The 14,089-nt window shown below is 39.8% G+C and overlaps 1 protein-coding gene across 32 annotated transcripts in view; it reads right to left on the reverse strand.

The window, feature by feature from the left end:
- Positions 1-4,803: 4,803 nt before the first annotated feature.
- LOC102929319 (sarcolemma associated protein) overlaps positions 4,804-14,089 on the reverse strand; it is a 165,186-nt gene continuing 155,900 nt past the window's right edge. For 22 of the 32 annotated variants that reach the window (XM_037905697.2, XM_043550386.1, XM_037905704.2 and 19 more), the window contains 2 exons: positions 12,594-12,728; positions 4,804-6,790 (listed from right to left, as the gene is read on the reverse strand). In XM_037905697.2, coding sequence (XP_037761625.1) covers positions 6,701-6,790; positions 12,594-12,728 — 225 coding nt within the window. In that variant the 3' untranslated portion in view covers positions 4,804-6,700. Of the gene's footprint in view, positions 6,791-7,821; positions 7,912-12,593; positions 12,729-14,089 lie in introns of all 32 variants that reach the window. The other 10 variants (XM_037905702.2, XM_037905710.2, XM_037905696.2 and 7 more) reach the window with 1 other exon arrangement.

Consider the following 14,089-nt stretch of genomic DNA (forward strand, 5'->3'; position numbering starts at 1 on the left):
ACTCTGCTACCAACAATAAACATGAAGAATAACCACACATCTGTATTCAACATAATTATTATTTTAGTAAACAGGCCTGTCAGTTATATGACAGTTGAAATGCTTTAACTTTGTTCAAGTTTTAGAGTTTTTTCTTTTTTCAGGGAGAAACAGAAATAAAAGGCAATAGCTGGAGGGCCAACTGTACATTCACGTAACCTATTTTGCCACAGACTGGAGCCAGACTGCATCCCTAGATGATCACAAAAGCTAAGCAAATACCAGTCCAGAATGAGAGAACTTTCATTAACAGCACTGATGTTGCAGAAAGAGGTGCTGGTGATCACTAGGTGTCCTTCTTTCATCTGAGTCAGTACTGAACCAATGCTCCAGCATCACCCTAGAGGGCATAATGCTGGTGGAAATGTCTTTTGGATAAGATGTGAGAGAGATCCTGGGCATGTGAGATTATTAAACAATTTGAAGCACCTAAGTGCAGGCTGTGTTAATGCCAGGGTACTAAACTAAATATTTGCATTCCACCTAACATAGGGCCAAGCTTTCATTCAGAGAAGGAAATCCGCACCCACCCTAAACTACCAAAGCATTGCTCTAACAAAGAATGTGGGGGAAACGATTGTCATGCTGTCACAATGATACTTAATTATTTGTACAAAACATGCAACAGTATAAAGTAGAATTATAAATAAACTAAGGGAAGAACACATTTAAACTTTATTAATAGGCAAATTGCATCCCCCTACAAAACAACCTTGGAGGTCTAAAAATCAGAGAACTTAAGACAAAAAAGTACTGCAGCCAAAGTGGGGTCATTCTATATTAGACCTCATTCTGACAGATAAAGATGAATTGATCACTCAATTAAAAACTGATGGTTGGCTGGATGCAAGTGATCATGACCATTTTGCTTATGTGCAAACATAATATGATCCCAACCAGTAATATACTGAGTGCTTTAAAAAGGCCAGATTCTCAAAACTGCAAGTAATTGTGCAAAATTGAGTGGGAGGAAAAATTTAAAAGGCAAAGCAGGAGCTGACAAGGGACTGGAGGATGGTCCTAAGGAATAGCTAGAAAGGACTGAAAAACTTTAGGCCTAGCAGACATGTAAGAATTAATGCTGTGACCTGATTTCCAATTAAAGAAAGTAAAAGAGGTCACAAAAAGGGGCTGCAGAGTTCTGGGGGCTGTCTGAAAGCACAACCAAAGGAGGACTAGTATGGGAAGGTCAGCTGGGTCTGAGGAACTAGATGTGGTAAGGGTTTCAAGGAACAGTTAAGTCTCACAAACAGATCCTGAGGTAGATGGGTTGAGGGGGAGAGAAAGCAGTTGTTGCATCTTCTGACTGACCCTACAGACCTTCTGATGTGTTCCCTCCTCTCCATGTAGTTTCTGGTTCTGTCAGACTGCATAATGCTACATAGACCCGAACACAGGATCCTGAAAGGGTTGCTGCCGGAAGAGCTCCTGCGGGCTGAAAGGGCAACTAGAGGAACTGGCTTTGTGTGGCAACACATCAGGCCTAGTTGTGGAACCAATACACACAGGCTCTAACCGTTGTCAGCTTGCCAAACACCATGTTAGTGAACTCATGCTTCAAACCACCCAGACGGTGCTTCTGGGAAGGATCACTGCAACACAGGCTGTTCCTGGGGAAGAGTGAAGCTAAAGAAGCCATTGTCCCAAGCAATATGATTCTTCTACAGGCTCAAGGAAGACTTGGAGATATATGTAAAGGCTTGTATATGTAAAGGAAATTTTTACTGCTATGAGCTAAAGTGTGAATTTAAACTAATAGCTATACCAGTATAATTCCCTGAGTGGATGCTCTTATTCTGGTAAGAGTGGTATTTTTTTGTTTTGATTTTAAGTTTAGCTTATGTCACCTCACAAAGAGTTTACACTACACCAAAAAAGCCATTCTTTTGAATAAGTCTCCATAGGGATAGTTATACTAGTATATTGGTTTAACTATACTGGTATAACTGCTAAAAGGGCCATGGTTGGTGGCTGGAGAGATTAATTTGCATATTCCTGCTTCCAGAAGCAAGAGAGCAGAGCTATACAGCCATATCTCTCTGGACTAAAAGAGGACCACCCAAAATCAAAGTCATATCAAAAGTCATACCAGAGTAACTACAGCCCAATGATAAACACACACCCAGCCATCTTTACTAGAAAATGGTAAAAGTACTTGAAACTGAATTACATTTAATCAAAAGAATACACCTTCTTTTGTTTTGGGTGGTGTGGAATGGGGTAAAGGTCCCTAAAAGTCAACAAGAGCATTCTCTTAATTGACAGAACAGCTGCAACTGAGGGATGGATAATCTTAGAGAAAGATGGCCAAGAAAATAAATTATCTGCCAAAAAGGTCAGACTACACAATTATGATGATCCCTTCTGGCCTTAAAGTCTAAGAGTTCCACCTTTGTTACATGAAAACAAAGGTAAAGAACTACTCAAAGAAAATACTTTGATTTTGAAGCTGGAGAAAGTGCTTAGAGGAGTTGATATAAAGAAAGATAGAAAAAATAGTTTTAGACAAATAAGTTAAGATAAAGCATAAATAGCCTTACACTATGTGTGCATGTGTGTGTGTGTATGTATGTTTTAAATGACAAACCTATATATCAGTATATCCGTAACTCCAAAATTACTACAGAAAGTATGCCACTTTCCCACAAGGTATTGTAGTTGTCAGAGTGACACTGATGACCCAAGATTTTTTTAAACATGCCTGGAACCAGACAGAATGCACATGTGAAGGTCAGTGAAAGCTGTTACTGATGACACTTCTAGAAAATTTGGTCAGAAGACAGAAAATAAGTTGGGATTCACAAGTTTACTTGTCGAGATGGATAGTTACATTGACTCCAGCTACCATACAGCAGTCAATCTGGCACTGACTCAGTGATAAGACTGCTTGTTTCCTTTACGACATAATTCTATAAAATATTGTGTCTCTCCATAAAATTCAGTCTTCATTTATCACCAATGTTATCCTGAAATTTCCTTTGGCAAAAAAAAATGACAAGTCGTTCAAAAAGAGCTCACTGATCTGATCACAAGATGACTTCAACCATATTACAGAAGAGAGGTCAACTTTAATATAGTTCAGAAACACGGTACAGGTAAAAAGCTTGTATTTTCTTTTAATTATACTTCCCCTTTAGGTTGTGAAGCAAAGGTCTACTTTTGCAGTCCTTATACAGGTAAAACTCACTGAAGTCAAAGTTTTGCATCAGTAAGGACTGCACTAGAAGACTAAAAATGTTAAAACAGAGTAATATAATCTGGTTAGAGGAGACATGTTTTTAATGTGTCAGTTGGGCTATGTAACTGATGAAACAGTTTTCTGGAACCAATCCTGCAAGATGTTGAGTGCCTCTCGAATATTATTAACTTCAATGCAACTTGAGGGTGCTCATCACCTTCTAACAGGCTCTCATTGCAGCAGGGATTTGTTAGTTTAACAAAAAAAATCCCCGACCTTTTGTTGTAATAATCCCCAGACTGAGTTAATTAGTAGTTACCTCAGGCCTTGTAATTCAAAAAGGGTTGTAGATGTGCATGTAAACATAGATAATTTTGTAAACATATGCAATAACAGTCAGCTAGGAAGGCAGGTTTGTGCTCAGTCGGGTGGCTGTGTTTGGAAAAGTTTTTTATCCACCTTCTCTTTTATTGTAAATACCCTGGAGATCAGAAAATTCCGAGACACTAACCAATTCTCTTCCAGGTATTCCCTAAAAGGAGCGTGAACTATGCATCTTAATTTATTCTTGATCATCTTTTAAACGTGCATAAGTTAACAGTTCCATGGAAGAGCACTGTACTATGGGAAATACTGTATTGTATATCTGGACACAGATGCATATACTGAACACACACATCCATGCAAAGTATACACATTATGTGTGTCTGTGTATATAAAGTGAATATAAATATGCATACATGCACATACATTCACCAAGTTAGGTACTTTTTTCTCATTTTAAATAGACATGCTAGATTAACATTGTCAGCTTTTGATGTTTTGAAGACTACTGAAAACTCACAATTCTTGTATTTGTGTAAACGAAATAGTGCTGTGAAAATAGTGAGGGCTCTCAATGGTCAGGCATCTCACAGGATACTCAAATTTGGCAGCCCTGTCATGCTAAATCTAGCTGGGCTGCAAGGTGGAAAGGATTGCTTACAGTTCCTGCATCTGGCCACCAGGAGCTACTATATCCTCAGGTTTCATGTGGCCTCTCTGCCTCTCTTTTCCTTCAGCAGACCCCAGGTCTGCCTGGAGGCCAGCACCAGGGAAGAGGCAGATGTGGTAGGAAGGTGAATGGAGCAAGGTGGGGAAGAAAAAAAGGGCTAAAAAGGGACAGGGCAGAACTAGAGAAGCTAGTGGGAGAAGGAGGGAGACTGCCTCAAGCTCCTGCACTACCCTCTACAACTCCTTTCACAGCTGCTCCAGGCTCTCTGCACTATCCATAACCACCCTCCCACCTTTCCCCTGGCTCTCCACCCCATCATAGGCACCCTCCAAGCTATACCACCAAAACAAAAAACCTCTCCTCCAGATTTTTCCACAGCACCAAACCCCAGCTCCTCACATTCCCATTCCTTTTCTGCTTAAAAATAGACCTGCATAGGAGAGAGATTTAAATTTAAACCAGTGTGAATGTGAAATGAAAAGTAAAACCTTTTGGATTATCAAACATGCTGCAAACATTGTAGTAATCCCTAGCACACAATGAATTTAACACAGATGTGCGGTTTTCAAATGAGATTCAACTCAAACATGCATATGGAGAGTAAAGTTATTTTATTAAATCATGCACATCACGTGTGTTAGTGCAAATAGTTTAATCTGTACTCGAGAAATTCTATTGTACTTTTTATACCTTTACAAAATAGATTTAAAACAATTATTTACTTTAAAAAATGTAATTCTGAAGTAAAGCATTTCAGAACAATATTTGCAATAATCTATATACAAGAGGTACCGAGTACCACTGGCATATGAGTGTTTTGTGATTGGGTGGCTTCCTGCAACTGAAAAAGACGAAATGTTAACTAGATGACCCAATATTATATTCTAAAAGTCACTTGTGGGCTTATTCTTCCATAAATCTAATAATCCTCCCATTAGCAAATCCCAAATATTTTAAGATAGAACCTTTAATTAAAGGACAATGACCCTCAAAACCTCACAAGGCAAATTATATGCTAAAATTCTATTTAAATATTCAACTATATCTGTTGATTGCCATTATATATTTTAAAGCCAATTCAATCTTCGCTGAGATTATTTTCCTATTCTTAGATTTCCATTAGATGAATTCATTTTACTTTGCAATCCTTTAGTATATTATATTTAGGACCTTAATAAAACTTTTTTAACTGAACTGTTGAGTTGCACAAGACAACTATAGCCAACACTTAATTCATTGTTTAACTACAGTGGTTACCCAATCAAAAAGTCGATAACTAACAACAGTTGCCACCCTTCAACTAGGAAATAAACTTTTTAATGGGGACCACTGTATGAAGGTATATTATGCATAGTGTGTCATGTAACATTGATGCAAAAGTTTCTAATTACCAAAAGTAAACTCTCTCAGCTTATTAACTTGATGCATACATGACCAGTTAGATGACTAACCTGGCAATAGCTTGCTTATCTTGGATTTTTTTCAGTTACCCATAGATGCATTGTAGCACTCCCATATTGAAGTTTTCAGTAAAAACTTACCTAAATAGACAAATATTATTTCTCCAGTTCAGTTTTGAACGTATTAAATGACTGAAAAAATAAGTTGCTAAAATGTGATATGTGTGAAAATATTCAGACTTTAAAGAATGTCTCTTTAAATATATGAATTTAATAAATTACATTCGAACTAAAGGTAATATAAATTGGATCACTGCACTATGTCCATCAAATGACCAAGATTTTGCTCCCAGAAATACCTTAGTTCACTCAAGAACACACACAAGCACACACTCCCACACGCGCACACACAATATCCTAGGCAGGTGTTTGCCATCCAATGTCTTATCTATCTCTTTAAGGCTGGAAATGAATTGTATTTATTCCCAAAATTATTAATAGAACAATCTTTACTGAAGCAAAATATTTGTTTCCTTCTAAAGGCCTGGAAAGAGAAGTTATTTTAAGTCTTGTTCCCACTAGCTCAGTGACTTACAGCAAGTAAGAATGGAACATTAATGTAAAAAAATATTTCAACCTAAAAGGCACTGAGCATACTGTCTCTGTTTCCAAGTATCTGTAAGGTTATTTGGCATGGGTATCCAAATCAGAAATGTGTTTTTCTTTTAAATCTGGCAATCAGATTCTAAAGTAAAATATCCACAAACCTACCCATTATAAATAATTTGGTACCAAGAAGCCTACTTTAGGCCACCATAATAGTATTTAGAATCCCAACATACTAATTTAAAAATTACATGAAATTGTAAGCAAAAATATTGCTCACAGTAGAATGAAGTCATAATTTTATTCCCTCTTTATAGACAGATACATTTTATACAGTTTAAAGCAAATGACCCTACTACTGTTCTCGCGCAGAGCTTTGTTGTATTAAGAGGTAAAAAGGAAGAGAATTAATCTGTTTTTCCCCAGTATGTGAGTGATGCCAGCTTCTAAAGGGAGGACGGTGAATGGATTCAACAACAGTTCTCATGGAGAAGCTCTGGTTAGGCCTGGGTACAGCACCACAGCTGTTACAGCAACCAAAGCTGCCATCAGAGGCATCCAAGGCCATTGTCTCTGTGTGGAGAAAAAAAAAAATCAATATCATATTTGTTCTAGTTTACACTACTCAGTTTACCCCTTGGTTCCGATAAGTCCTGAGCACCTGTTGATAAACATCACTAATATGTTTCCCAGGAACCTTTACTGTTGGGAAATCCTGACACCAAGGGGACAAACCACATTTGGCCTACCACAAGGAACTCCAAGTGTCATCACAATGGCATGTCACAATGAGTCTCTTTAGTCCTACTGTATTTCAAACTTCGTTACAATACACACCTAGGATAATATCTCCTCTTAAACCTTTGCGGGATTAAGATGCTCTAATATTGTTTGCGCAAAAGTATTGCTAGGCCTATGCTATGCAATAACAGCATCCAACTTCTTTGCTTTGTGTGTTTAAGCCAGCTCTGAGATATTAGTGCTAAGTGGATACTATCAAGATAACTTTTATTATTTTATGTCAACGGTAACAAGTATTTTACACAGGACATATTGGGAGACATTGTAAATGTAGTGCAAGCTTAGAGTTAAGAATGCAAACCCACCACCTGTCTCTTATTCCCATCTTGTCCTTTTTCCACGTTTTTCACAGCAGTGGTGAGAAAAGTGAAAAAAAGTGTTCAAAGTCAGAGAGGAAATTCTAAATCCACAAATAAGAAATAAAAGGACCAAATTTCAATTTAAACAGACAAACTCTTCATTTTCCATATTTGATTAAGTAATTAGTTTTCTTTCAGGCCCTGTCACTGCAGTATTTCACAAAATATGCCCCATTTTGCTAAAGACCAAGTTAGAAGAGACACATTCAAAATTGGTTAGGTTAGAATTAATTCATAGTTAGAAATATCACAAAGAAACCACACAGGTGTTAAGTGATTAGTTGATTGTTCAGCTTGACAGCATCACCACTACAGCATATTAAATGAAGGGTTTGCTTCAGGTAAATAAATATCCGTGAGCATTTCACCATGCACTATTTTACAAAAATGGCACAAACAGGCGACAGGGACAAACATACATTGACTGAACAGTAGTGCTTGTACCTTTCTCTACCACAATGGGCCGTAACACCAATACAGGAAAGCCAGGATTAGGCCGATGAATACGGCTGGGACGGGTTGTAATATGGAAGGCTAAAGAAGGGAAGGGATATTAAAAATCATTTTTTGCTATAAAATCAATAAGGTAAAGATGATTTAGATGGGGGAAAATAAGTCAGAGTGAGTTTTGTTTTAATCGAAACGTATTAAAGACATCTAAGACGATACAGCATGATCTAATTCGGTATACAAAGTTAGTACACCACTCTACTCAAATGAACATGGATATTTAAAAATAAGATGAAGTAAGCAGAAAAATGTTCTAAGGAAGCCCTTTGTCACCTCTTAGAATTTAGGATTTCAGGTCAAAATGAGCCTTAGACTGATTTGTCAATCTATCACATTAGTGTCTTCCTTTTTAAAAGGGGAAAAAAAAAAAAGATGGGAGACTGAGCATGGGTTTTCCTTTACACAATGAAACCTCATCCAGGCATCCCTAGGCAGTGGACTCTGCATATTCAGAAGGTCCAAGCAGCACTACAGATTCTTCATCCATTTCTTCACATTCAGCAATTTTCAACCTCCTGCCCACAAGAAAAAATTCTCTTCCTATGAATAACTTACAATTATATCACAATGGAAACCCTGTAGTCAAGACACTTCTAGGAGACTGCAACATTATTCAACATTAGCAATGAAGTGTACCACAATGATGGAGTACATATCCATCAGGGGACCCTGGGAGATGAAAATCTCCATCAGGTCATCAGCTTCTGATAAGTCCAACTTTTAGCAATTTGGGCTAAGTCTTGATCTCTCACGTTGTGACAATGTTGTGTTTCTAGACAAATTTCAGGCCCTCGACATAACACATACATTGTTGTCTCAATGTTTTAATTGCACAGAAATTTGTTCAACTAGTTTTAATAGACACTAACACACCTCTTTACTTTGAGCTTTGGCTGGATAACCTCTATCCTGTGTCATGCATTGGTTAATTCAATTTAAAAGGAGTGACTGATATAGGTGATGAGAATTAACTCATTAACTAAGTTTATTTTTTAAACTATCCTTAGAAGACACCTGCTTTTTCTGTTTCTCTGGCTATATATGTGTGTAGACATACCTACTCAGGAGTAAGTTCAGATCATGCTAGATGTCTTTTTAGTGCTCTTTTGTGCTAAGCCATGTTGAGTTTGTATAGTCAGCTAAATATGAGAAACTCATGTTTACAGACTTCATGGAATAAGTTTCTAATAGATTTTTTTTAAAGTAATACAGGCATTTCATAGCATAACTTCAAATAAAGGTCAACACATATGAAATTTAGAAGGTGTTCTACCCTGTGCAATACATGCCTTGAATTTATGCTAATTTAAATTTGTTTTAATCAAAGCAATATCCAATAGGCAAGTTATGTGTAATTATAATCAAGGCATTTTCATGCAGTATCACTCTGGTAGTTTGTGCGGAAAATCCAAGTGACATCTTCCCACAAGAAGCATGGTGGTAGAAATAATCAATGTAGTGTCAAAAAAGTGCCAAAAGGATTTCAAATTGATCAAAGCACTTAACATGCTCAGAACCATTCACATGGATAAATCCATCATTTCAAGTCTCAGGAAATCATCAATAAACGACAAACATGCAAATACATGTAGCTCCATAGGTCTATGCATTTAGAACATAACATTGCTTTTTAAAATTAATTCTTCACCCCTTCAAAAGAAAGAGGAACACAAAAATCCTGTGGATTTCCAATATAAGTTTGCAAATGGAGTAAAGGAATTCTCTCCTCTAGCATTTATAACACATAGAATGGTCTACTGCATTTTATTTTAGCTATCATTACATGCACCCATACAACATGCATGACATACATTAAAGGCAGCCACCACATTAAATGTACTTGCCCACAAAAGACAAGACAAACTTTTTATTTTCTCCCCACACCACCCTGAAATATAATGAAAGTTTCCTCATTGCTATCCTCCTGTCAAACCAATGCTTGATTAAAAACATGCCCCTTACACTATGATTGAAGATCTATAAACTCAGGCTTTGGCAGGCCACAAAAGGGAGGAAGTTCCACAGTTGGCGTCCTTTCTTCCAAAAAATCTTAGCCAAGAGTGAGGTGAAAGATGATGGCTTCAGCCACAAGAAGAGATTAGTGGTACTTGGAAAAAACTTCCAGGCCCTTGGAAGCTTCAGGATTTTTTGAGTCACCTAGCAAGATGATTCTTGAGAATGCCCAAGCTTAACTAAATTTTCAAAGTTTTAAAAATGTCACCCCATGACTGTTGAATTGAGACTCCTCTTAGGAGTTCCTCCATACACTCTTTGCTGTTGCTCTGAAACCTGTCTTTGCTGTTGCTCATCTTATTCTGACCTCCTCCAGCCTCCCCATTCTCTTGTTTTCCCTCAGTCCTTCCTCCCAGTTTTTCACTGACATACTTAGTTTGCTTCCTGAGGTCCAGGTTCTTAAAAGGTTAAGTGTAAGGAATCTACTACTTACCACCAGCCACTCAGAGAATGTCTACACTGCATTATAAACTCATGTTTGAGCCCAACCCGCCCTACCAGCCACACAAAATCTATCTGACTCAAGTCAGCAAGCACTCAGGACTCAAATTCTAGGACCCAATCGGGTGGTGAGTCTGAGCCCAAGTCCTCCTGGGACTTGGGTCCTAGCCCTGTCAGTTTGCAAGTCTGGACGCAGATCAAGCTATAGAGCCAAGTCAGAAGGTCTGCATAGTGCAACATGGGTGTGTTAACATGGTTGTGAGACCTGGGTCCAGCAATTGTAAACCAAAGTTTTGAATGCAGTGTGGACGCTCAAGCATGGGCTTGGAAACACCTAGTCCACAAATGTAGGTGCCAAAGACCTGGGTTTACAATGCAGTGCAGACATACCTCTAATGTATTCCCTGCTGACACAGGCCCTTTTTCCTGTTCCCTCTCACTCACAGTGCTTAATCCCAGAAGGGACCACTAGAGCGTGGTCTGTCATTAAAAATTTGGGGAAGGATTCCAAGCAGGAAAGAAACTGGTGTGAGATTACCAAGAACAGCACATACAGCAAAAAGAAGAGCGTGAATGTGGCCTCCCCTTCTCTGTCCTCCTCTCCCAATTCTGCTGCATGTTAAGAGGTCTACAGGGGTTATATTAGTTCTAACAGTGTCAGTGGCATTCAGAGGTCGCTGTGCTTTGTAGGCACCAAAAGTTGTCTCTGGCAGTACACTCCATCCTGTGATATATTTAAAAATTAATTACTACAGAAAAGACCATTCCAGTTACTGAGGCTGGAAAGCGTAGTGCATTTGAGCTATACTTCCCAATCTAAGTTCCCAGTAATCTGCGCGGCTCTGCTGCAGCCTATTTAGCTCCACGCAGGCGCTCAAGGAATCAGCCCAGGGACCTGCCATGGCTGGGGCAGGGGTGCCCTTTCCCTGACCCCCACCTAGCCCGGCCCCCAACCTGCTGTGCCTGGACCTGCTGGGGAGGCGTGGCCAGAGCGACCCGGGCCCAGCCACGGTTGGGGTGGGGCAGGATGGCCAGGGCTGGTGCCAGGCACAGCTGGAGCAGCCCATACCCACTGGGGCAGCATGGCTGGAGCGGCATGGGGCCAACTGCGGCCAGCCCTCTCCCTGCCTGGACCCAGCTGCGGCAGCCCTCCCCGAGCCCAGACCTGCTGGGGCCAGGGGAGAAGCACCTATCCTGCAGCCGCAGCCCCAGAGCTGCTGCACCGGGGAGAGGTGCCCCTCACCCCCATCCCAGGTGTTGCTATGGGGAGAGAGAGCTGGGGGGAGTCCTCTCTCCCCGCTGTAGCCCCTGAGCACCCTCCTGCACCACAAACCTCTTATCCCCAGCCCCGACCCAGAGTCCACACCCCCAGCCGGAACCCTCACACCTTGCACCACAACCCTCTGCCCCAGCCCTGAGCCCCTCATCCCTGGCCCGACCCCTGAACCTGCACCCCCAGCCGGAACCCTCACACCCCTGTGCCCCAGCCCTGAGCCCCTCATCCCTTGCCCCAGCCCTGAGCCTGCACCCTCAGCCAGGGCCCTCCCACCCTGTACCCCAACCCTCTGCCCCAGCCCTGAGCCCCCTCCCACACTCCAAACCCCTTGGCCCCACCCCCACCACATAATAAAATTCATTCCACACATGGGTGAGAAATATTAGAGGGAACACTGTTCTCAACGTGTGCAGCACTAGCCCATCACAGCCCTTTGTCCTTAAGAGGCAAGACCAGGAGACAGTCAGAGGATAACATTTACTGAACGGACCACCACACAGAAGGAAAATATCCTGGGAAAGATCTGTTTTTCCTGTTATTTTTACTAAAATTGTGTCCAGGTCTTTTGGCTTCTGTACAGAAGATTTTCAGAGAGGATTTTTTTGCATTTTTTTGTGAAGTGAAAACGTTTTACCTGGCTCTGTTTGCTAGTCATTAGTCCATATTTTTAAAGAGAGCAGAAGCACAGGGACATGTGTAAAACAGTGTATGCAGTTATGCACCTAATTTATGTGCACTATTACTGCAATTGTGCATTCAATCTGCATATTTGCACATGGAAATACACAGGAATATAAATGGTTACTTGCATGTACAAAGACAGTAGGGCAGCACACATTAGGTATGCATTTGCAGGTGGATTTTTGTACACATCCCTTTTGAAAATCTGATCTTTACTGTGTAACACTCAGATGTTGTCACAATCAACACAAGACTTGCCATCACAGAGGCCCACACATAATTTGTACAGACTTACATTGTTTCCTTTTTCTTGTAGCAGCTTCAGGTTGTCTTTACATTGTTTGAGCTCATCTGTGATTGATTGCTTTTCCTGCTCAGTCATCTCAAACTTCAACTTCAGCTCTGAGAGTACAGTCTGTGTCTTTTCATACTAAAGGCAAAGAAAAAATAATCTACAGACTCATCTTAAATTGGACATTAGATGTTAAGTTCTGTTAAAGTAAGTCAATGAAGCTTCAGAAACAAACTCTTCCTTTATCAACCACGTTTCAAGATAATTTGGTCTGAACTAGCAGTTCTATATAAAAACAGCAGATGAGAGATCTGTTTGGAGGATAATTAAAACCATCTTATATCCCAAAGAAAAACTACAACAAAGAACCTTTTTCCATTCCTCCTGAAACAGTCTTCTAAGTTTTCTTTTTACTATGATTTCTCCCCCTTGTGTTGAAGGCTTAGAACTAGTTGCATGTATGCATTTCCTTTTTGGTAGCAAAGAGACTCATAACATCCTACTGCAGGTATAACTAAAGGAGAACAAAGTCTTATTTATATAACGGCTTACTTGCGTGATACCAACATCTTTACTAATGCCATATGTTATATTCATAAATTACGTCACCTACTACTAGAATGCAGCCTTCTTCTTGGATAGAAGGCAGCAACTAAAAGTGCATACTACCGCACTTTGTTTTAAAAAAGTAAGTAAGGACCACCATTATCCAAATAAAACTGCATAGGGAATTTAAGAAGGCAGAATATAACACAACAAATCAAAATTTAGCCTAGAAATTGAGGCTACACTCCACTAACACTAGTATAAAGTGATATGCAAACTTTAATGACAACTTCAGTAACTCTTTTACATTTCATTCAAAAAATAGCACATCCAACCACAGTATGCCCCCTATGGGCATACAGGGCATGAGTTCAGAATGGACTCAAAGTAGTATTTCTCCTACTAAATAACTCAATCTACTTCCTACCACACTCAGAGTTTTCCTTTGTAGGTTTCCCATACATTTGCTAACCAGATCAGACCCAGCTTTGTCTGTGATATAATCAACAGTGATGCTTCATTAGAATGATTTAAGTTGGCTAGGATATTCTAAGATAGTCCACTAATTCTGGAGTTTATCATTTACACAAACAAAAATATTTTCATAAGGGGGGGGTGGAGAGAATTATGCAGTTCTCAAGAAGGGTGAATTCACTATAGCATGTCATGTGAAACTACAGTGTGCTGGTGGCCAACTCCACTGACAGCCGCACCTGAATATATTCAACTTATGTGCCACACCAAACACAATGTGACGGTGTCCCTCTTTAATCAAGAGGGACAATAAATAGTAAGAACAGGTGTTCGCATGGCACTGTTGTAGCCAGTGTCGCAAGATATTTATGTGCCAGATTCACTAAAGATGCATATGTCCCTTCATGCTTCAACCCCCATTCTAGAGGGCATGTGTTCATGCCGATGACTGCTCTGCTTGATAATGATCCAAAGCTGTG

This window comes from Chelonia mydas, chromosome 7, assembly GCF_015237465.2.
Source record: "Chelonia mydas isolate rCheMyd1 chromosome 7, rCheMyd1.pri.v2, whole genome shotgun sequence".
Lineage (NCBI taxonomy): Eukaryota > Metazoa > Chordata > Testudines > Cheloniidae > Chelonia > Chelonia mydas.